The 24,959-nt window shown below is 44.0% G+C and overlaps 1 protein-coding gene across 1 annotated transcript in view; it reads left to right on the forward strand.

The window, feature by feature from the left end:
• The window catches only part of HERPUD2 (HERPUD family member 2), a 20,605-nt gene extending 995 nt beyond the window's left edge, over window positions 1–19,610 (forward strand). Inside the window, exons 2-8 of the mRNA XM_082192894.1 lie at window positions 2,089–2,166; window positions 5,625–5,738; window positions 6,442–6,581; window positions 10,403–10,525; window positions 14,956–15,279; window positions 16,715–16,829; window positions 18,753–19,610. Of these exons, the coding sequence (XP_082049020.1) occupies window positions 2,089–2,166; window positions 5,625–5,738; window positions 6,442–6,581; window positions 10,403–10,525; window positions 14,956–15,279; window positions 16,715–16,829; window positions 18,753–18,914 (1,056 nt within the window). The 3' untranslated portion in view covers window positions 18,915–19,610. The remainder of the gene's footprint in view (window positions 1–2,088; window positions 2,167–5,624; window positions 5,739–6,441; window positions 6,582–10,402; window positions 10,526–14,955; window positions 15,280–16,714; window positions 16,830–18,752) is intronic.
• The last annotated feature ends 5,349 nt before the right edge of the window (window positions 19,611–24,959 follow it).

The raw sequence follows: 24,959 nt of genomic DNA on the forward strand, positions 1-24,959 counted from the left end.
GCCTGCCTTGGCCTGGCCACTAGTTGCTGGCCCTTCTCTGAATTTTTCTGAGACCCTCGATCAGGTGGCACTCAGGCATCCTCCGCCCTTGCCTGTCCTTTTTCTTCAGTACCGAAGTTACAGGTTTTTCAGTTATTCCTGAAAGTTCCTGCCTTGATTTGGCATCCTCCGAGCAGCAATGCTCTCCCCACGCTTCCCTTCCTTTCCCTTCCCACCATCTTTCCTATAGAAACATATTTCATCAAACAATACATACAGCAAAGGTCGCTTTGCATATTGTTTAGGTGTATTTTAAAGAAGCTTTAAGCTGGACACCTAAAAATGTAAAGTGGTGACTGCAGTAAATGTATGTTTGTGTATGTGTGTTGTATAGGCTTTCTCAGCAGGAAGCTGAGATTGGTTGCACCTCTAGCTGAATGTATAGTTAGGTTTTTCCTTGCATAATGCACAAACTGTACAGAATGGCCCAGAAATGCCTGCATATTCGTGTCCTTACACTTTTGGTTAACTGGGCAAGAGATTAGCCAAGACTGGTGATCTCCCTCTGAGTGTTACGTACTGTGATGCATCCTGAAGGACAAACTTTGAAGATTCCAAGGACAACTTGAAAAATAAGAGAAAAGCAGGAAAAGTGTGCTAAAGGGGAGGGGGAAACGAAAGCTTTTTAGAACCCCAGGGATTCCTATTACCCAAAGTCCAGGTAAATTATCCATATTCTGGCTTCATTCATTGACTAAAAGCACTGATAGATAGGAGCAGACAGGCCCGCTCCTTTCATAGAAATTTCTTCAAAGGCGATCTGCACATTTTGCTTCATAACTTTCTTTCCAGATGGGCCGAAGTCTGACTTAAAAAATAAAATGAAATGAAAGCTCTGAATCTGTTTGCCAGGTATCGAAGCAGTAGGTCATGCTCCAATGTAAGTGTGCGTGGCATTGCAACCTTCATTTTCTTATCCAGGATCTGCCCACCTCACTCTTTGCACAATAATCTGTTAATCTGTGTAATTGCAGGCAATATTTCCTTCCAGTGGCAACCTCCTGTTTCTTATGACATAGGGCGAGCTTTTCAGGGACTTGCAGTGGAAGGAGCATTTGTTTAACTGGATCCTAACCCTGATGTGTGTTACTGAAGTGTAAATCCATATAAAACAACTTCTATATCCCTCTTTTGGAAATACTCCTTGATACAAGGGTCACCGCTACACTGCTCTGTCATCATATTTTTGGGTGGAAATCAGGATGTCTTCAATCTAATTGACTTCAATCTATTGACTTCATTTTATAGCAAAAGTATCAACAGATGCAGTCATAGAAAAGCTCATATTCATAGAAAGCGTTCATAACTGCTACATCAGTTAGAAGTACTGCTGTGGAAGCATGCTGTATTTTTTCGTGTATAACACGCCCCCATGTATAACACGACTCCTATTTTGGGGGACTCCAAATAAATCTCCCATATCCACGATCCATGTATAAGACGACCCCTAATTTTAAACTTGAAAAATAGGGAAAATATGTAGTCTTATACACAGAAAAATACGGTAAGTGTATTTTCAACTGTGTGGGAAAACTGTAGGACACAATTTCCCTTTGTAACCTCACCGTGTTAGTGATCTCAATCTTGGCCACAAATCTCGCACTCAAGGGAAGCTTCATTTATATTTATATTTAAAATGTTGCTCCAGTTACTTACCTTTAAATTTAGCAACAACCAACACTTTAAAATGACAACATTTTAACCAAAGTACATTTGTTATTGTTCCCTGACCTCAGAGGTTTTATTGGTGATGCGTTTGATAAATGGAAGGAGAAGCTATTTTGAGAAGTATAGGACATTAAGTATTCACATGCATTTGACTTTAAAGATTAGTTTGAGGAAATGTGCTATGACTAAAGGTGAAAGTGTGCTTAGTTCTGTATAACATGTGGAAACTGGAATTCTAAAAACAAGTTATGTGCATCTCAAATGTTAACCATCAGCAACAAGAGTTTAAGACAAGTCTTCTTCATATATGATTGTTTCCACCTCTAAATCAGTACGGTTGGGGGGGGAAAATAAGAATTCTCCATTTGTCCCATCTCTTAGTCTACCAAGGATCAGAGATTGGTGTATTCTGGGAGGTTGCTTCCTGATCACCTTCAGCTGAAAGATATTCTCAGAAAAGTAAGCTTTACTTTCACAACTTACGTACAATCGCTACTTGTAAAAATAAAACAAATGTACAAAATTCTGTTAAATTGCGTAGTGACTACTGCTGTGGGCGAGAGATGCAATTCAAATATTGCACAATTGCATGTAGGAAAGCAGGTGCAACATGATTTGATTAGCTAACTACATAAGCAAAATAATTACTTCAGTATATATTTTAGTTTATTACACTGATATTAGTCGCTAGTTACTAAGATTGCAGGTAAAGGACGCAATGTCCTAACTGGTATACAGGTATTCATGCTGAGGATTTAAAGGTAAGATATTGCTGTCCCACTGTCTTTGCAGTATTTCTGAATGCGTGTCTTGAAGTTCAACGTGCACATGACACATCATTCTTACTACTAAGATTTATATCTTCCAAACCAGTCCCAATTTAAATGCTGTCATTCTGCAGATGTGAAATGAATAGGCTAAAGTCACCCGAATCGTTGCATCACATAATTTTTGACTGTGCTTTTCACTTACCGGCCAGGAGCAAGTTTCTTGCTCAATATCTTAAGGGAATTGCCGATGATACGATTGAAGCCAAACTGAGATACCTACTAATTGATGATGACCCCCTAAAATCACTCATGGTTGCCAGATTCCTGATCAGCGTCCTATCCCTAAAGAAGAGAAACGGTCTCCTGTGTGATTCGGACAACCCCTTTAAACCATGACCTGTGTTTTAGGTGATATCACCATTGTTTTAAACCATGATCTATGTTTTAGGCGATATCACCATTGATATCCCTGATTAATTTATGAGCAGAGGGCGATGTATAGGTTACAAAATTATTGTAATGTACGATGGTGGTTTCTGTTTGTATATGGTGGTTTTTGTTTTTGTTTTGCTTCGGTTACTGTTTGTCTTTTCTAAGTTTTGGCGATTTTAAATTTGGAGGTTTAAGTATAATATGTCGGTATGGGAAACTGTCGTGTAACGGGCCAATGGCCGTAATAAAGATCAATCAATCAATCAATAGGCTAAAGCTACTTTTCCAGGTTCTATCTGATACAGTATGAAAATACTGAAAGGTGTCAGCATAGAGATGCGCAGATTTGTGCAGGTAGCAATTAGTACACACGCTCTAGATGAAAAAGTCAAAATATTGTGGATAAATAAGTGAAAATCTCCAAGGTGACTCATTGCTCAAAAAGGAAGCTTGAGCGTGTGTTGAGGCCCATAATAAGGACTCGGTAGGAAAAACTAGCTTGATACTTAAGTGGATTTACTTTTACTTAAAATTCCAAGAGGATGTATGAAAATCTTGAGCTCCCCTTTTTGCATTAAATACCTTCTGATTTAACTCTTAATTGAATAAAAATTGGAACATATTGCAAGACGCAGGTGTGACTTGCTAGAATAAAATTCAAGCTCTTTTTATTTGCTTTCTTATGAATCTGAGTAATTTGCTGAGTAATCTGATGACACTGATTCAGGTGCTTGCACACCTGCCGGCTCTCTGTTGGCACCTTTGGCCCAGCGATGAGCACATGAGGCAATTTTCATTTCCATAGCTGATCCACAGTGGAGTCCTTGTGTATGAACCTGGAGTTACTTAACGATACGAATAATATTTCACATTTATGCAGGACGCTTTGAGTTTTCAAAGCATTTTACATACATTAGTCGTCCATGCAATATCTGTGTAAGAAAGGTACGCCAGTAACTTTTCTCCTGAATGTACCGGGAGTCTGTGGCACACACTCAGAAGTTTGATCACAAACTAATCAATATTGATTGAGGTCGGGGATTCCCAGTGGATAGAAGGTTTGATTTCCACTGCAGGATGAGTTGCCATAAGCTTTGTGACTTGCAACGGTTTGCTCTCTGGGAGTTTTTTAGCTGGAATTCCTGTGGGATAGACAGACGTGCCTTTCTCTAAACACAGGTATTGATTCTGACAGAACAGCTTGGATGAGTAATTGCTTTGGCCGTTGATTTTGAAAATGTAACTTATCTATAGTTTGATAAGTAAGCTTTTCTTTGGTGAAATGATTCACCCGTCTGTCACCAGAGGAAGGGCAGATTTTGGGGGGGAAGTCATCAGTTTTAATTAGAAAATTGGATTTTGAACGGAAGGACTAGCTACGGTAAAAAGTGCAACTCTGGTTCTCCTCTTTTATGTACATTTTAAAGAACAAAAATCTTAGTATAAGACGGGTCAGCAACCTAAGGCCCATGGGGCACAAGCAGCCCATGGGAGTCATTTAACAGGCCCATGGACCCAGCGGCGTAGCGTGGGTTATCAGCACCCGGGGCAAGGCAATTAATTTGCGCCCCCTAACCCGGGGCAAGGCAAGTACAGTAATTTACTCTCCCAAGCAGCAGCAGCAGCAGCGAGGCTTCTCTTTCCCCCGCGCTCTCCTGGAGCTGCCTCTTTTCTTTCCTTTTTTCCCTTTCTCCAAGGCTTTTCGCTTTCTCTCCTTAACTGATTCCTCCTCCACACCGCAGCGTTTCCTGGCTGCTCCCCCCCCTTCCCCTCTCTCTCCTCCTCGCTCTGCTTGCCTTGCCCTGCCCTGCCTGAGGGCGCCCTGAGGAGACTCCGCTCTCCTTTTTGACCAGGCGAGGTGGAAAAGTCTCTTCCCGCCCCCTCGCCAGACTCCCGGCTCGGCTCGGCTCACTACCCAGGCGGCCAGTGGAGAGAGAGCCGCAATTACCATAAAGCTCCTCTCCCTCCGCTCGCCAAGCTGTCAAAGCCCGGCAGCAGCGGCAGCAGCAGGCGCAGCCAGACCCCCGCCAGCCAGCCAGCCAGCCCGCCCGCCCGCCCGCCCGGCTTCCTCTCCTTTTTTTGCCCGCGGCAGAAGGCTTCGCTCTCCCCCTTCCGCGACCTCCTCGCCAAGCCGAGCGAGCGCGGGCTCCCTAACCCGTGGATTTTAGTAGGGGCAGAGAGCTGCTAGTGCGAGCGCGCCCCCCGCCCATGTTGCGCCCGGTGCGGCCGGCCCCCCTGGCACCCCCCACGCTACGCCACTGCATGGACCCCCACTGCCCACTCGGTTGGCTCCCATGCACCGTGCTAAACTCGCACAGAGCAAAGCAGGGACCGCCTTCTGTGACGCTGGCCAGCTTCCCATTGGCTGCAGGAAGCTCCTGCAGCCAATGGGAAGCTACGACGCCTCCTCCGTGCCGGAAGGAGCGCCAGAAATAGTGTTCGCGCATGCATGCGTGCGCACACACACTCTGGCCCACTGCGGTGTCTGCAGGACCATGAACCAGCCCAAGCCACAAAAACTTTGCCGACCCCTGGTATAAGACTTCTCTAGTATATATTTTTCCAGTAAATATTCTGAAATATATTTTATTCTTCAAGTAACAGTGTAAAATATTGACTTGCCTCTGAACCGTTCAGCTGTAATGTGTATATACCAATTTTGTGTTTTAAATTTGCCTCATTTTTCTGCTAAAACTGCTCACTTTTGTATTTTAGCAAGATGAGTATCATATGGTTCATCTAGTATGTTCTTCACGGACACCCCCAAATTCTCCAAAGCCTGATGCCCTTAGGGAAAACAATGGATCATCAGCACCTAGCAACAGCTCGGTGAGTTGGCTTTGTGTAAGGTGCAATCGTTAAAGCTCTGTCAACAATGCTCTTTTACTATAATAAATCCTGACAGGAATATGATGACAGCATGGCAATGTTTCAGTATCAAAGTGCTTGACTATGATCCCAAGAGGAAACAGGTCCTGGGGTGTATAATGGAACTGCAAAATCCCTAGACTACTCGAATTGATGAAAAACTTGCTATTTTTCATACTGCTGTGTTTGGGGATCCTAGGTGTACTGACATTGCCGTGTCTGCTCCCCTCCCCCCCAAATAATTAGTGTGTAATTGTGATATTTTCACTCAGAATAGGAATACAGACCCAATTTACAGAATGCTATTTCTCCCCCCCCCACAAGTCATTGTGATTCCCCCCCCTTAATAGCAAGAATTGCTTTACACATGATGTTTTTCCCACGTGAGGAAAATTTTCATTTTTTAAAAAATATGTTACCCCTTACTAAGGAAGCAGGCTAGGATTTTTATTTACTCAAGAGTCTTAAAGGAAAACAGCAGCAAGAAGTCACAGAGAATAATTGCAAACCTAATGGTTCAGGGAAAGTGTAAGTAAAGTGTTTTGACTTCAGATGTGAGGTGTGTAAAATAGTCCTTTTTTCAAAGTTTGGGGGAACCAAACTATTCAGCATAAAACAGAATCCTTTCTACATCTGATGGAAATTATCATTTTTTTAAAAAAAGAGTTCAGAACATTCAGGATCGACGACTCCTTCGCCATCTCAAGAATCTCCACATACAGCTGGCACCGATGGTGTAAGACATCGCAACCTGGCACAGAGCAATCCTGTTCAGAGCCACCCGTTCCCTTATATAATGCAAGGGTAAGTAAAATGCTGAAGGGCTTTTGGCAAGAGCTTCGTTCAAACATTCTGACTCCAGCTACAGAAGCTGAGGCTGTTGAACAGATTCTTGGGCTGGAGTATTGTATACGGGGGTTGGAGAGAGCTGTTGCTGTTACTGATATTATTGTTGTATCTTTCGTTTTAGATCTTACGATTTATGTAGAAATGGTTTCCATTAGGTTGTGTGCTTTTTATGTGTTTTATTTATTGTTTATGACTTCTGCTATGTTTGTAATTACGTAAATTTTGTCATGTTGTAAGACACGCTGAGCATAGTTTCAACCACGGAAAGGCGGCATACAAATAAAAGGATGATGTAGATGATTCATTTCTTGCCACGTACTGTAATAACAATATTGAAAGATTACATTTGGCTGAAATGTTAAAAGTCCTGTGGACACTAACCAGGTTGGAGAAAAAGGCAGCGGATTTCTCCTTGCAAAACAAACAAGCTTCCATTTATTGTATTTGTTTAGTGAATTTATTTTGTAAAATTTATACGCCGCTCGGTGGTAGAAATAAACCCCAGAGCAGTTTGCAAAACAGGTAATCAGTATACCTAAGGGCTCTTACAAAATTTCTGTGTGTGAATAACTTGTATTTCCCCACCACCGAGTATAGAATGATTAACTTTTAAGTTTGCTAATGATGCTCTTCGTCATTGCTGTGTTGAGCAATTTTCTAAGCATCTGGTGCTTTTATCAGCGCTTTCATCAGCATCCGATAGCCCTTTCCTTCAAGATTTATCTGTTGCATAGCAGTTTATGGAATACATCTGCAAGTGCCGTACATCAAAAGAAGATGCCTTCAGTGATTGTTTCTCACTTGTTCTGTTCTAGGCTGACTAAAGCGAAGGACAAAAAAATGTGCTCGCTTCTTAGAGAGGGAAACTGGTCAGGGTCACAACTGAGGTTATTCACTTTTCCCAACTTCCATCGTTCATTAAAATAATAATTCAAGGCAACTCTTTTTGTTCCTGGATCATTTTTACTTCCAAAGAGTTAAAAATCAATTTGGGGGAGGGATTAGTGGGTGACACATTGTTTTTTTGAGAAAAAATAGTGTTGAAGATAGTTGGCAGCTGTAGCTGCAGATGCAGTTATATTTACTGTGGCTGCCTAGCTCATGCTAACATTTTTCCATGTGATTATGAAACTTATTTGTGAACACTTGGAGAAACTAAATAGGTTTCGCTTTGATGTGTGAACTGCAGGATTGATAAAAAAGCAGACTGTCTCAAAAATAAACTGGTTTGAAATGAAATCTGAATTTGATACAAGTGTGTTAGAATATATAGACATACTTTAAACCAGATCCCTTCTTGTGTTTAGGCTGTTGTCCTGTTCCCAGTTACCTGGAAGTAAGCCATATTAAAGGGACGCGGGTGGCGCTGTGGGTTAAACCACTGAGCCTAGGACTTGCTGATCAGAAGGTCGGTGGTTTGAATCCCCGCAACGGGGTGAGCTCCTATTGCTCTGTCCCAGTTCCTGCCTACCTAGCAGTTCGAAAGCACGTCAAAGTGCAAGTAGATAAATAGGTACCGCTCTGGCAGGAAGGTAAACGCCGTTTCCGTGCACTGCTCTTGTTCGCCAGAAGTGGTTTAGTCATGCTGGCCACACGACTGGGAAGATGTACGCCGACTCCCTCGGCCAATAAAGCGAAATGAGCGCCGCCACCCCAGAGTCTGTCACGACTGGACCTAATGGTCAGGCGTCCCTTTACCTTTACCTAAGCCATATTAAACTCCATGGAAATCACTTCTGAGTCGCTATATAAGATTGCACTGTTATCCTGCTTTTTTTGTTTAAGCAAAAGGTCAAAAATACCCGAACATTATAAATGTGAAAAAATGGGTTAATTTACTTCCGTACAAATTATGACTACTTAGACTCTACCAAACAGATAAACCTCTTTTGCATCTCATTGCTGGGGCATTTCTATCTAGTAACTGCCAGTTGCTTCTGGAAAATTCTAGGCATATAGGCCTCGTATAGGTTATGTTGAAAAGTGCCCTTGCACATATACAGAGGGAGCCAAATAAAAGCCCTTAATTTCATAACAACTTTCCTGTCTTTCAAAAGGCTATAAACATCTGAAGCCTAGAGGTTTGAGTTTATGCAACGCTGGTTGCAAACCAGTATGTTTTATCTTGTTCTGAAACAAGGTGCAAAACTGATTGCTTGATTAAAATCTATCTACTGTGGTGAACTCCACCTGTAGTGTGTTAAATTCCAAAATTCACACATAAATGTGTATTGAAACCCACAAAATCTACTCTTTTGCACTCTTGTTGCCTAATACTGATAGCTTGTTTCACTTCCTTAAATGCTTTTGTGAGGAAACAGCCGAAGTATTCTTCGCAAGCAAAAATATTTAAAGTAGAGGCACATGTGGCATAATGGAGACCAATCAGATTATTCTCCCAACAATTTTATATTGTATTGTACATCAGAACTTCTAGTATTCTCCCCACTTCTCCCATCTCCTTAGTCTTGAAAGTATATTGTGAATTAGCAAGGTCTCCTGTGGCATCTTGCAGCCAATTTTCTTTCTAAGAGAGGAATTGTTGTCTGATGCAATACAGTTGCATCAACTGCTAACATTGTAAATACTTGTTGCCCTTAAAGATAAGATGGGGCATTTCTGTTCTTTAAGATTCTCTTTAATGCACGTGAGCGGCTGACGGTTTTATATCATGCCAGCTTCTTCTAAAATCACTTTGGTACTTGACCTTGCTAACTGAACACTCTGCTTTGCAAATGCTGTAGTTGTAACATGTTATCACACATTTGGTGTGAAGTAGCACACAGCGCTTGTTCCTAAATATTATATGAGTATATTTCTTCTACTGTAAAGTGTTATGTCCTGATAAATGATACCAAAGTGCGATCTTCTGCTTTAATGGAAAATGACAGTGAAAATCACTCTGTCTGTCTGTCTGTCTGTCTGTCTGTCTGTCTCTCTCTCTCTTACACACACACACACACACACACACACACACAAACAAACACACACACAGGGAATAGTTTGAATAATCCGTATACAAAATCTGACAGCAGCACTATCTTTAAAAGTTCACAGCTGCCAAGAAAAATATATTTGCATGACTAAAGAACGGGAAATGCATTAAATGTTTTCAGTTTATTTGAACTTTGGCATTTTCCGGTGTCCATTGGGAAAGGTCTACAGGACAAAAGCTATTAACTGATCAACCTTATTCATCACCGTGACTCCGACTCCGACAGTTTACCTCAGGCTTCCTCAACCTCAGCCCTCCAGATGTTTTGAGACTACAATTCCCATCATCCCTGACCACTGGTCCTGCTAGCTAATAATAATAGTAATAATAGTAATAATAATAAATTTTATTTATACCCCACCCTCCCCAGCCAAGACTGGGCTCAGGGCGGCTAGGGATCATGGCAGTTGTAGGCCAAAAACATCTGGAGGGCCAAGGTTGAGGAAGCCTGGTCTAAATTAACAAGGATGATAACTCTTTCGGTTGTTGCTGATTACACCTCTAGGAGGCCTGTGTTGAAATGCTTTTGAATTTCCTGTTGTACTAGATTTCTGCATGCTTGCAAAATACTAAATTAAATTTAGTAAGGAAATTAAGTTTTAAGGAAAATGTGCGCAGGTGAAATCACCCTGTCAACACATAATACCTGATTTCTGATTTAGCGACTTAAGAGCAGACTGTCATCTCCTTTTGTCTTTGTGGGGAAACGTGTTCTATGTAACTTTGGATATTCCGTTGATATCGGACAACCTTGCATGTAATTCGCTTTGCTTGTCTGCAGCAATGTAGGAAACCAGTTCCCTGGGCAAGGAGTGCCGGCTGCTTTTCCTGTGTACCCTGCTTTCAGCCCACTGCAGATGATTTGGTGGCAGCAGATGTATGCCCGCCAGTATTACATGCAATAGTAAGTACAAACGGTGCGTTCTTTAAATTAGTATTGAGACAGCAGAGTGGCAGTTAAGACATAGAGGCAAGACTTTGTTATTCTTGAGTGGGCACTAGGACATCACCAGGTGAGTGCTGTTACCCTCCACTTGCTTGAAGCCACCCTAGTGCGCCCTCAGAAACACCTTTCAGGTGAGTGCCAACGCTACCTTCCCTGGGCTTTGGTAAACTAAATCTAAAGTGAAAACATATTTTCCCCAAAACATTCACCAGAATAATTTCTCCTTTGTGAAAAATGCTTACAAATGCAGCCTTACTTTTGTTTGGAGGCTGGCTTTGGCTCGTGCTTTATATTGGACAAAAATGAATATACATTTGTGGGATGTGATACATAAGTAGCAGTCAAGTACAACATTCCTTGTTTTCCTAGAGTGGACATGGCAAGGGGATGTTTGGTCCAGCCAGTCGGAACGTCCTGTTTCCTCCTGGGCTAGGATATACTTCCTTTGCATGTGATGAGAGGTGGGCATGACCTTACCTGTGCAGGTATCAAAAGCACAAGGCACACAGCACTCTCTCTTTGACATCCTCCGTTGTTGGAGCAACAGCTCTTTTTAGGTAGAGATGCCCTGTTGGCTTTGGGCCAACAGAGGACACTGGGACTATCTCCATATGGCAGGCATGTCCAAAGTCCGTCTTGGGGGCCTAATCCTGCCTGGCGGTCCGTTTAATCCAGCCCTGTGGCTGTTTATTTCCTGGGGTAAAATCCTAAAAAAAAGTTCAACAACTTCAACCCTTGTGGCCCTCACGGCCCTTGACTTCATCAAATCTGGCCCTCTTTGAAAAAAGTGTGGACACCACTGCCATATGGGATAGCTCCACATGTATATATTTTGTAACCAAGTCTGCCTTCAGGGATCCTTGTAACTGGATTATTGTAACTCGCTCTACGTGGGGCTGCCCTTGAGACTGACCCAGAAACTCCAGCGGGTGCAGAATGCTGTGGCGAGACTCCTTACGGGGTCTTCGCTGCGAGATCACATTCACCCGGTGCTATACCAGCTGCACTGGCTCCCGGTGGAGTACAGGATCAGGTTTAAGGTGCTGGTTTTAACCTTTAAAGCCCTATACGGCCTAGGACCCTGGTACCTACGGGACCGCCCCTCCTGGTATGTCCCACAGAGAAATTTACGGTCTGCAAATAAAAACACCCTAAAGATCCCAGGCCTCAGAGAGGTTAGGCTGGCCTCAACTAGAGCCAGGGCCTTCTCGGCCGCGGCTCCAATCTGGTGGAACGCTCTGTCACAAGAGACTAGGGCCCTGCAGGACCTGACATCCTTCTGCAGCGCCTGCAAGACAGAGCTGTTCCACCAGGCCTTTTGTCAGGGCACAGCCTGACCTCCTCCTCTGGCAATCTGCACAAAATTTTGCTTGATGGTTGCCATTAATTTGATTTTAATTTGATTTAATTAATTTTATAATGAATGTTTTAGAACAGGGGTGTCAAACTCAAATTCATTGGGGGCCGCATCAGCAGTTTGGTCACCCTCAAAGGGCCGGTTGTATCTGTAGGACTATGTGCCCACTCTTTATTATCATAAATTATTGTCACTGCATTCAATTATTACTGTTTTTTGTAATAATGTAAGTAATAACTAGCTCTGAAAGCAGAAACATAGTCAAAATAATGGCAAGTAGATATTCAAATGTACAGGCTGGCTATTGCAGATACTGCGAATTCCCACAGGTTCCTCTCCTTCTCCCTGGGAGCAAAACTCCAGAAACAATAAGTGAACTAGGCAAGAATTTGCTTCCTCTTCTTGCCCCCCACCCCCACCCCCAAACCAGTCGCCTCAAGATCTCTCCTCCTCACTCTGCCTAACAGTAGGGCCAGCCCCAAACGCATCCTCGCCAGGCCCCTTTCCGCTCTTGTTTTTATTGCCAGGCTTCTGTACCTCGGGGCTTCCGAGGGAAGCAGCAGACACACAGCCTGCCCTTCTCCCTGCCTGCTGCGGAACAGCTCGGCCTCTCGGACCAAAGCAGGAACACGGAAGCCGCCTAAGCCACGAGCAGCATCTTCTGCAACCCCTGGCAGGCGCTCCGAAGCCAATGCGCCAGCTGCTGCAGCTGCCCGCCGTTTCTTTGGAGGGAGATGGAGCGCGCGCCTAGCGACCCCTCTCCTCCTCCTCCTCCTCCTCCTCCTCGCCGCTTGCCAGCTGGGCTGGTGGCTGGGAGGGAGCGGGGGAGGGGCCGGGGCGGGTGTGGGAAGGGGAGGGGGCAGGGCTGCCTGCTGCAGTCACTCTGCTGCCACATGCCCCAGTCCCAGGAGGGAGAGGGGAAAAGAAGGTGCTGCTCCGGCGGAGGGATACAGCGCGCCGTATTATAAGCGCGCCGCGCAGCCTCACACCTACAGCATTTTTGGCGACCTAACCGGAGCCCAGCTTCTTCTCACCCTGCCGCTCCCGTGCATTTGCTAGCTTCAGCGGCTGCGCCAGGGACTCAGTCAGGCCCGCGTCCCGGAGCTTGGCTGGCGAGCATGTGTGGCTGATCTTCGCGTTGGAGGAGGGGTGGGTGGGTGGGCGGGCTGCGGCGCAGCTGGATCGCCGACCCACTTTGGGCACAGCTGGCCCGGATTGGTGGTCTCTCTCGCCTGCCTTCCCCCACCCCATTCACGGCTGCCTGTGCTGCGGGGTCTGCTCGGATGTCCTAAGGGGGGTGGGGGTGGCGAGGGAGCCCTGACTTGCGCTTTTGCTCCCGACCCCTGATCCTTCTTGCCCAACCCAAATCTTCACCCTCCAACTCAGCCACCCACGCGCCCTCTTCCCAGCTCCGGGGCTCGTTGCAGTTCTCGCTTCCTCTCCACAGCAAAAGGAAGGGAGGGGAATAAAAACCCGGGGCTGCGGCCGGTTCCTGTCTTTTAGAGAAGCCGCTTGCCCGGAACTAGAATATAAGTAGATATTCAAATGTACAAGGGCCACATGACGAGGTCTGGCGGGCCGGATTCGGCCCGCGGGCCTTGTGTTTGACACCTGTGTTTTAGAATGTTGAGCTATTTTGATTGTTGTTAGCCGCCCTGAGCCCAGCTTCGGCTGGGGAGGGCGGGATATAAATAAAATTTATTATTATTATTATTATCCAACTTGAACCGATGATGTTGTAAGCAAACTTCTTTTACTGACTTTAAATAAGATTGTCTTGGGTTCATTCTTTTGAGAGGGATAAAAGGGGACTTACCAGGAGCATACAATTCAGTACTGAATTGTATGATAGTGAGAGGCTTAAACAAGCCTGCAACCAGCTACCCAGCTATGTGTTAAAAGGGGAATGCACTCTGCTAAGTAAAGGGGCTTGCTAACGCAAGTTAGGAAGGATATTAATAAACAATATATACTCTCCTGCCTCCCTGAACATTCCCACAAAGTTGACTTGTATTATTGTTTCATGTATTATTGTTTCACGGTGAAGAGCATTCTTAGGACCTTGCCTTCCCATCCGTTGGCTTTCAGGATGGGTTCCGCCAGAAAGTGACAGGCCGCCATGCCACGTCACAGCTCTGTGTTGGCCTAGATTGTGCCTTGGCCAAAGGCCTGGTGGAACAGCTCTGTCTTGCAGGCCCTGCAGAAAGATATCAAGTCCCACAGGGCCCTAGTCTCTTGTGACAGAGCGTTTCAACAGATCGGGGCCACAGCCAAAAAAAGCCCTGGCTCTGGTTGAGGCCAGCCTAACCTCTCTGTGGCCTGGGATCTCCAAGATGTTTTTATTGAAGACCGTAAGGTCCTCCGTGGGGTGTTCCAGGAGAGGAGGTCCCATAGGTACGAAGGTCCTAGGCCGTATAGGGCTTTAAAGGTTAAAATCAGCACCTTAAACCTGATCCTGTACTCCACCAGGAGCCAGTGCAGCTGGTATAGCACGGGTGAATGTGATCTCGCAGCGAGGACCCCGTAAGGAGTCTCGCCGCGGCATTCTGCACCCGCTGGAGTTTCTGGGTCAGTCTCAGGGGCAGCCCCACGCAGACTGAGTTACAATAATCAAGTCTGGAGGTGAACGTCGCATGGTTCACAGTGGCTAGGTCAGGCCTCTCCTTGTCACAGTGCAAGTAGATAAATAGGTACCGCTCCGGCGGGAAGGTAAACGGCATTTCCATGTGTGGCTCTGGTTTGCCAGAAGCGGCTTAGTCATGCTGGCCACATGACCCGGAAGCTCTCTGCCAATAAAGCGAGATGAGCGCTGCAACCCCAGAGTCTGCCACGACTGGACCTAATGGTCAGGGGTCCCTTTACCTTTAAATTGCTTTATGAATTCACCGCAGTGGGCAGTATTGAAGGGGAAGTGTGACCTGTGTCAGGCTATGAATGCGTTTGCCCCGGGTAGTTCAGACAACGATTGTGAAGAATGTTCATGCATAGATACCTAACGAAGGTGGTTGTTGTTTTTTACACTCCTCAACAGTCAAGCTGCAGTTTCAGCCCAGGCAACGCCCAGCACGGAATCAGACAGCCCCCCCGTTCCGCAGCCCCCCAACTCTGAGCGTGCTCCTGCCAATGAGCCCCCAGCAGCACCCAATGTAGTCCCCCAGGAGAACAGGCCAGTCAATCAGAATGTGCAGATGAATGCGCAAGGCGGCCCAGTGATGAACGAGGAGGACTTCAACCGAGACTGGCTGGACTGGATGTATACGTTTTCCAGAGCAGCTATCCTCCTGAGCATCGTCTACTTCTATTCGTCCTTCAGTCGGTTTGTGATGGTGATGGGAGCCATGCTGCTGGTTTACCTGTGAGTAAATGCTGCTGATTGATACACAACACTTTGGTCTGAATACAGAGCACTCCCCCAAGTACAGCATTTCGACAATCAATGCAGATCAGTACAGTGGTACCTCAGTTTTCGAACTTAATCTGTTTCGGAAGATTAAGTTCGAAGATCTCCCGCAGCCGGTGCCCTTCCACCGTTCCTCTTCCGTTCTTAGACTGAGGTAAAGTTCACAAACCGGGACACTATTTCCGGTTTTGAGGAGTTCGTAAACCAAATAATTTGTAAACAGGGCTGTTCTTAAATGAGATACCACTGCATTGGTTTCCCTGTATTGTGTAGCGGAGTTTGCCCAAGGGAGATGGTGCCTTGCCCAGTCCCTTCATGGCCAAAGTGAGATCTGAACCAGATCTCAAACACCTCTAACAACATGGAATCTTATTGGTTTCCTTCAGGAGGCTGAGGCATGTAATAGGAGCTGAATTTTCTTATATTGTTTTCAAAGACCTATTTGAAACAGATGAAACAGCACATATAGTATCAGTGACTGAGCATCTTAAAGACGAAGCTTTTATTAATGCAAACTGAAGGGAGAATGAATCTGAGTATTTTGAGCATTGCTTTCTGTGAACAGGGGATCCCACAGGGGGAGCGTTGTAGATCAACACAAAACAGTTGGGTGGGCACCCTGTTCACATGCATCTGAAGTTGTGTAGTGTGCTTGCACAATGGGGAGTAGAAATTAATCCTGATTTTGACAAATATATCATGGCTTGAGTATGTGCGCATTGGGTTCTAACATTAAGCTCTCACACAGTATGTGGGCATGTGGTGGGTTATTTATACTCTGAGAAAACGGGTGTGTGATCTCCATGTGCATTGGATCAAGAATATTTGAGCAGCACTATTAATGTTTGGTTACGTTTGCCATGGTTGTCGTGTGCTCATCTGAATGAAAGTAGAAACTACCAGTGTATCTACATTCTGTCCTGTGAATTAACTTGAACCATATGTTACAGAAGCAACATCTGCTATGTTTCATATTCTTTAATAAGCTTAAACCATTTTTAAGGGCAGAGACAGAGCCTTAATTGCTCTATTGTCTATCATGATGTGCAGAGCTTTTCTGTAAAACCAGCTTTTCTGTAAATAATTTACTTTGGCAATAACAAGAAGATTCAAATGATTTAAACTGAGCCTTTCGTAACTTTCCTAAAATTTCTGCAAGCTTGCCTAGGTCATGTAGCTAGTTCCACATGTGGTTAAATAGGGACCTCTCTTCCTATTTTTAGTGACTATTGGCATCTGATTTGGTCTATTTCTTCTCTACAAATCTGGTTGAATAATGAGCCTTCCAGTGGAGAGCTATTTCACTGTTCCATTGCCAACATTCTATTTGTTTTCTCAGGTCAGGCAGGTATGATTTCTAGTAACTTTGCACATGTGTATTGTAAAACAGACACCAAGCTGGCTGGTTTCCATTCAGGCAAGAGGGACTCCAACAGCCTCCAGGGAACAATGAAGACCTGAACCACGATGGGCAAAACGTAAATAATGCTGGACTTGAGGAGATGGTAGGTGGATGCACATTCGTGTTTACTTCCCCCAAAATACCGTATTTTTCGTTCTATAGGACACACATTTTCCCCTCCAAAAATTAAGGGGAAATGTGTGTGCGTCCTATAGAGCGAATGCAGGCTGCGCCGCTAAGCCCAAAGCCAGAACAGGAAGACGGAGCACTGCGGAGCGCTCCGTCTCGCTGTTCTAGCTTGGGGATTGCTGTGCGCAAACCTCTGCAGGGCAGCGGGGTGCCTTCACACCGCTGCCTGCAGAAGCTAGCAAGGCTGTTCCCAAGCCAGAACAGCAAGACGGAGGGCTCCGTCTCGCTGCTCTAGCTTGGGGACAGCTGCGCGCAAACCTCTGCAGGGCAGTGGGGCGCTGCGCTCCAAAGGCTTCAGGGATCTTTGAGGCTGGCGGTGGGGGAAAGCAGCGCTCCCCCCCCCACCAGCCCCACAAGCTCTGGTGAATGTACCTTGAACGCACCTTGTTTTAGAGGGGGAGAACAAGAAAAAAAATTTTTTCCCTGTTCTCCCCCTCCTATGGTCTGGTGCATCCAATGGAGCGAAAAATACAGTATATAGCTGGAGAGCGGTGCTGTTGGCAGTTTTAAGATGTCAACCTAGCAGTTTGAAAGCACATCAAAAGTGCAAGTAGATAAATAGGTACCACTCCGGCGGGAAGGTAAAGGGCGTTTCCGTGCGCTGCTCTGGTTCGCCAGAAGCGGCTTAGTCATGCTGGCCACATGACCCGGAAGCTGTACACCGGCTCCCTCAGCCAATAAAGTGAGATGAGCGCCGCAACCCCAGAGTCGGCCACAACTGGACCTAATGGTCAGGGGTCCCTTTACCTTTAAGCTTCTTTGAATGGTGGAACTTTCTTAAGGTCTACAGGGCTGTAGGTTCAAATGGTTAAATTGCACTTTTCATATACATCATGTTGCATTCTCTCATTTTGTCAAATTTTACCAAATTATTATATCCGGCTACATCATAGGTTTCTTTTTAAAATAAATTTTATTTTTGCATTTTCTATTTTTCATAAACAAATGAATAAACATATAATCCCTTTAGACTCCCCCCATTGTGCATCTTAATGTAATGATTTCCCCCTCTGCATCTCTTTGATAACACTATTTGTTTTAAATCCTTTGTCAATCCACAGTTCAAATTTTTACTACAAGTTTTCTGCCAATCCTACCAATGTATGTAATTGTTTACAATAGCTTTTCAAATGAATTATAAACTTTCCCCCTTCTTCATTAAAGAAAGGCCTCCTCTTCCTGGTTTCTAATTCTTCCTGTTAGCCTTGCCACCTCGGCATAGTTCATCAATTTTGTCTTTTCTTTGGTGAGACTTTCATTTCTTGGCTAACAACAGCCCTACATCCTAGAATTCTGTATATATAACATGATTCCATCACTGCAATTTATATCCCTCTGATTTGAAACGGTTAATGCCCCACGGAGAGCCTCAAAGTCCATAAATAGCAACACCCTAGTGGTCCTGGGCCCTAAGGAAGTTAGATTAGCTTCAACCAGAGCCAGGGCCTTTTCAACATTGGCTCCAGCCTGGTGGAATGCTCTGTCTCATGAGACCAGGGCCCTGCAGGATCTGATTTCTTTCCGCAGGGCCTGTAAGACAGAGTTGTTCCGCCTGGCCTTTGGCTTGGAGCCAATTTTATTCCCTCCCCCTCTTTTTCCTTTTCTCCTCCTGTGATGAGGCTGCATTTTAATATTTTAATGTTTCAATATTTTAATGTTGTATTTTAATCTTGCTTTTAAGTTGTATTCATTCAACTTGTTTTTATTACTGCTTGTTAGCCGCCCTGAGCCCGGCCTTGGCTGGGGAGGGCAGGGTATAAAAAATTATTATTATTATTATTATTATTATTATTATTATTATTATTATTAAACCACTTGGGGAATTTGTTTTTCAAAGGAGCATCTTATGGACGATGGGATGGACGAAGACAGTGGCGAAGATGTCGTTGACGTCAACGCAGAGCACCCGCATCCCGGCTTTATGGCTTCCGCCTGGTCCTTCATCACCACTTTCTTCACGTCCCTCATCCCCGAAGGGCCTCCACAAGTTGGCAACTAAGCCAGGCAGGAGCCGTCAGTAGCAGAGGAGAGTTATGCTCAAAAGTGGAAGTTGACTCTGGGCAGGGGGTATTTTAAATACAGTGCAATTTCAAGATTTATAATGTAAACTTTCTGATCATGGTGTACAAAAATGTGTATTTTTCTCTCTCTCCGCTTTCTCATGCTTACGGATATTTTAAGCAGAAATGGACTACTAAATGCTTTTTAAAAGATTCTTTATGTAAAGAAGAACAAATGTAAAAAAAAATTAGTCTTCCATGTTTTTTTTTGTTTCAATTGTGATAACACTGAGGCGAGACGCTTGTAGTTGGTGTGCGGTGTCATCCCTTTAAAGAGTTGTTAAAATACAAATATCGGGAGGAGCTCTTTGGAAATAAGACCCTTCGTGGTAAAAAAACAGTACCTGTACAGGAATCATTGTGTATGTGGTTTTTAAAATTGCTTAAAGTAAATCTGCACCATAGTTTTGAGTTGGAGGCAACACCGTTTTCCCAGGGGCATGTATTCCCCCCCCCTCACTTCATGCCACAAATGACATAGCAGCTCTTCAAAGGGAACAGACAGTGATCGAGTGCACTACAAACTGTTTAATACATGCTGTACTTTTTTTTTTAAATACATGTACTGGGAAGCACAGAAACATGTAATTAGTTTTTTAATTAAACAAAAAACAGAAAAGCTACGGTGAAAAGAACACACATTCTTTTGAATTCTTCTGTATTCATCTCCAGCAGGGGTGGCCAATTCCCAAGGGCCTGCGATCTACTTACAAAATTAAAATCTGGCAGTGATCTACCCCCATTTTTTTGGGGGGGGGGGAGGTTCAGTTCAAAGATGTGGAGCTTTTTTTAGGGAGGAGGAAAGCCCCATTTTGGGTTGATTCAAGTGATAGTTTTTGAGCTTTTTTTTTAGGGAGGAGAGAAGTCCCGTTTTTATTTTTTTAAAAATCATTTTTGTTAAGTTTTCCGTTATAACAATCCAGTCAAATCACATTGAATGTTCCAAATTATACAAATACATATCAAATAGTCCAGATATTCTGCCTGAATTATAAATTTTTTGTTGCTTCAAGTTCGGTTGGGGCTCTGATCATCTCATATCTCTGCTGCCTTGGATAGTCATTCCAATAGTTCCTTTAAATCTTCCTGTTGTTAACCTTCCTTCTTTCATGGCCTATTAGTTGTTTCCACAAGCGAGTTGAAGTAAGCAACGATGTGTTTTTGTGTGGATTTTATGTGTATGATTCACGCTGGTGTTTGTGCCGAATCAATCCAAAAGTCATTTCGCTACTGGCAGACGTCATCTTCTCTCAGTTCCGATGAAATCAAATCTAGGCGTTTGCTCATTAATTTTCCCAGACCGGTTGCATCAAACATTAGCCTTTCCAGGGGAGATTTACCAAATCAGACTTGAAATACAGATATAATGACATATTAAGAGCTCACCTCCCCCTATGACTATTTATAACTCTGCAACTCGGTTTTATTCCATCATGGCGGATTTCCAAATTAAAAAGTGCATCACATCTCAACATTCTAGGAATGGGAAGTCCCGTTTTTAAGGGCTTTGGGAGATAAAGAGGAACAGCCACTCACCAACAGATCACTGGGGAAACAAACAGCCTCACTGAGTAAGCTTTCATTCTGCAAATTGTGCAAGAATGCAGGGCGGGGCAAGGGGGCGGGCCCGGATTCTATTTTACCAATGCAATCGCCTGCGATCTACCAAAACCTCCTGGGGATCTACCAGTAGATTGCGATCAACCTCTTGGACACCCCTGATGTAGAGGAACACACCGGGCTCCATACGACTCAAAGAGTGTGGCTGTGCAAAGGGAAGAGGCACATAGGTTTTTTCCGGTCACCTCCCTCTGGTAAAAAACTTAACAGAGGATTTGTTGTTGTTGTTTAGTCGTTTAGTCGTGTCCGACTCTTCGTGACCCCCTGGACCAGAGCACGCCAGTCTTCCACTGCCTCCCGCAGTTTGGTCAATCTCATGCTGGTAGCTTCGAGAACACTGTCCAACCATCTCGTCCTCTGTCGTCCCCTTCTCCTTGTGCCCTCCATCTTTCCCAACATCAGGGTCTTTTCCAGGGAGTCTTCTCTTCTCATGAGGTGGCCAAAGTATTGGAGCCTCAGCTTCAGGATCTGTCCTTCCAGTGAGCACTCAGGGCTGATTTCCTTCAGAATGGAGAGGTTGGATCTTCTTGCAGTCCATGGGACTCTCAAGAGTCTCCTCCAGCACCAGAATTCAAAAGCATGAATTCTTCGACGATCAGCCTTCTTTATGGTCCAGCTCTCACTTCCATACATTGGGATTGTTGGTTTTCTTCAAGTAACACGGAAGGATTTATAATCGGGGTTTGTTGGCACCTTGTTCTATGCGTAGCATGTAGTGAACCCCTTTTTTTGAATCTGGCATAATTTGTTCATCCGAACCATTCTTTCGGCGCACTATAAAAAAATAATGTTTTAAAGGTGGAGCAATAAACGTAGGAATCAATTTTGTATTTTGCAGGCTCTCAAAATGCTGAAGGGTCTGTTTCTGAGTCTTAACTGTTTATAACTGGAAATTCCTGAAGTCTCTGGACACATCTATCAAAATGCTGAACCCAGCAGACAGGGAAAACCTAGTTTCAAAAGGAAAATTGCAGAAAGAGAAAGAGAAAATGATAGACCTATTATTTGCAATAATAATTAAGTTTGAGAAGCAGAACTAAGGAAGAAACTATTAACTCCATCATAAATGTAAATAATGTAAATAAATAATGTAAATAAAAATAATGTTTTGGAATGTCAACACTGCTGCCACTTTAAAAAATATCAAGCCACAGTATGTTAAATTTCAGGTGGTCTTGGTACTTCAGAGGGTGCCATAGAATCCCCTCCCCCACTCCCTGGGCCTATAAAAATTCAGTTGATTTGGTTTTTCCATTTAAACATATATAACCACATCATTACTATCCACTTTTCCTCTTTGGCTCTTTAGAGCCTATAGACATCCTTCCCTCCCACCTCTTGGCTTTCAAAATTAACCTTTATATCACAGCATGTTATATATTTTCCAATTCTAATAAAACCCATCACAAAATACCCAAAGTTTAAATAAATGTAGAAAGGTAAAAAAATTCTCTTTACAAGTCTTCAGATAAGCCTACTAGTGTTGTTAATTGCTTACAATGATCTTTCAGATATTGTATAAATTTACTCTGGTCTTTTTGGAATACTTGATTGTGCTGGTTTTGGATTTTCCCCGTCAGCTTTTCCAGTTCTGCAAAGGCCCATCATTTTCATCTGCCACTCTTCTTTCATTGGTACTTTCATTCTTTCCATTATTGGAAAGCTGTTGTTGCGTACATGAACAGTCTTTTATCTTTTCTTGATATTTCTTCACCCACTATACCCAGTAAAAAGGCTTCTGGTTTTTTAATGAAAGTGTTTTTAAACATTTTCTTAACTCATTATATATCATTTCCCAGAAAGCCATTTTGTCACATATGGTAAAAGATACCTTCCTTTTATGAAAGTTCAGTTTGAACGCCTAATTTTGGTGGGCAGGAAGCAAACGGTTCCGCTGTGCAAAAGGTGTTACGATACAATAATCTTTATTGTCATTGTCCCATACAGAACAACGAAATTGAAAATCTACATCAGACATTCAGAAACCAACAAGCCTGCTGTCCCAGCCTGGTTAGCCCCCTAAAAACTTTGATACCCCATAATTAAATACAATATACTCCCATAGAGACTACCTTACACTGTGTTTAAAACCAAAATCGCATTTGGATAGAAACTGTTTCTCAGGCGGCTAGTCCTAGTCTTTATAACCCTGTACCTTCTTCCAGAAGGCAAAAGCTGAAAGAGATCATTTCCAGGGTGTGCACTATCCTGCGCTATCTCTGCAGCTTTCTTATGGCACCTGGAAGCATAGATTTGATCCAAGGTAGGGAGAGTGCACCCAGTTACTCTCTCCACAGTCTTTACAACCCTGGACAGCATTGTTTTTTCCCTGACCGTGCAGCTCCCAAACCACACACACAGACCGTAAGTTAATACAGTGGTGCCTCGCAAGACGGAATTAATTCGTTCCATGAGTCTTTTCGTCTTGCGATGTTTTTCGTCTTGCGAAGCACGGTCCGTCGCAACTGCGCCTCTTCAAGCGGCTTTAAGAAAAAAGCGCAAGATGTTTTCGTCTTGCAAAGCAAGCCCATAGGGAAATTCGTCTAGCGAAGCAACGCAGAAACCGAAAAACCCTTTTGTCTAGCGAGTTTTCCTTCTTGCGAGGCATTCGTCTTGCGGGGCACCACTGTACACTCTCAACAGTACAATGGTAACAGTACATTGTTGTACAATGATTGTACAACAGTACAATCAGCAGGTCATAGAATCATAGAATCATAGAGTTGGAAGAGACCACAAGGGCCATCGAGTCCAACCCCCTGCCAAGCAGGAAACACCATCAGAGCACTCCTGACATATGGTTGTCAAGCCTCTGCTTAAAGACCTCCAAAGTAGGAGACTCCACCACACTCCTTGGCAGCAAATTCCACTGTCGAACAGCTCTTACTGTCAGGAAGTTCTTCCTAATGTTTAGGTGGAATCTTCTTTCTTGTAGTTTGGATCCATTGCTCCGTGTCCGCTTCTCTGGAATAATCCTTTGAGAGATTATTTTTCCAGAGGATTCTCAGAAAAGATAACCTTCGCTGGCCAAGGGATAACTGGCCACTTGGCATACAGGTGCGTAATACTGGGGTAGGGAATAATTTGGTGCCAACTTCAGAATTATTGTGGGCAGCCTCCAGTAAAGGAATTCGCTCTGGTCTTGTCCACATCTGCAGTCAGTGTGGTGTAGTGGTTAAGAGCGGTAGTCACGTAATCTGGGAAACCGGGTTCGCGTCTCCGCTCCTCCACATGCAGCTGCTGGGTGACCTTGGGCCAGTCACACTTCCTTGAAGTCTCTCAGCCCCACTCACCTCACAGAGTGTTTGTTGTGGGGGAGGAAGGGAAAGGAGAATGTTAGCCGCTTTGAGACTCCTGAAGGGGAGTGAAAGGCGGGATATCAAATCCAAACTCTTCTTCTTCTTCTCTTGTCACTGAGCTTAACTGATGGTAGTGACCAACCATAGGTTGCTTCCTTTCGTGGTAGCAGCCCATCAGCCTTGTTTATCAGTTCTATGTAGAAGAGGTTCTGAACCCTTATTTTTTCTGGCACTGTAATGATCTGGGCCGGATTTAGGTTTGATGAGGCCCTCAGCTACTGAAGGCAATGGGGCGCTTTATATGTCTACCTGTCCTCTGTCAACAACAAATTGTTGCTGTTTTTTGTGTTGAATATATGCTATATAGTAATTTATGGACCTATTGGGTATCTAAAGCCATTTGTACACAACAAATAGGAGGCTACACAACACAACACAAAACACTGTTGCTGTATGTAGGTTTTATTTTATTTTATTTTTATCTTATATTTTGGAAATGTACATCCAGGTTTTTTTTCCCTTTAAATTTTTTGGGGCCCCCCAAGAGAGTGGGGCCCTAAGCTATAGCTTGTTTAGCTTATATGTAACTCTGGTACTGGTAATGATACTGGTTTTTGGTTTCCACAAGTCTGAGATGATTTTATTTTATTTTATTTTTAAAAAGTACGTAGTTTAAAACTTTCACATAACCAAGTTAGAGTTTGGCAATTAAAAAGGAGATTTTTTCCCCCAAAATTCGAATGAGCCAGTCTTCGATAGCATCTTGGCCCGATGGTGCTGTCCTTCTGTTTTGTGGCTTAGGGGTACGCAGCAGGAAATGGTCTCAGCAGATTTCAGCTTGAGCCGTGTGAAAAGATTTTCAGCAACTTGGAAGAGTGTTTGTCCTCTGATACCAACAACTTACCGTATTTTTCGCTCTATAAGACACACCAGACCATAAGACGCACCTAGTTTTTGGAGGAGGAAAAGAAAAAATTTTCTGAATCCCAGAAGCCAGAATAGCTGCACAGCCTGCATTCGCTCTATAAGACGCACACACACCTCCCCCTTTTAGGAGGGGGGAGT

Source organism: Podarcis vaucheri, assembly GCF_965113315.1.
Source record: "Podarcis vaucheri genome assembly, chromosome: 12".
In the NCBI taxonomy this organism is placed as follows: domain Eukaryota; kingdom Metazoa; phylum Chordata; class Lepidosauria; order Squamata; family Lacertidae; genus Podarcis; species Podarcis vaucheri.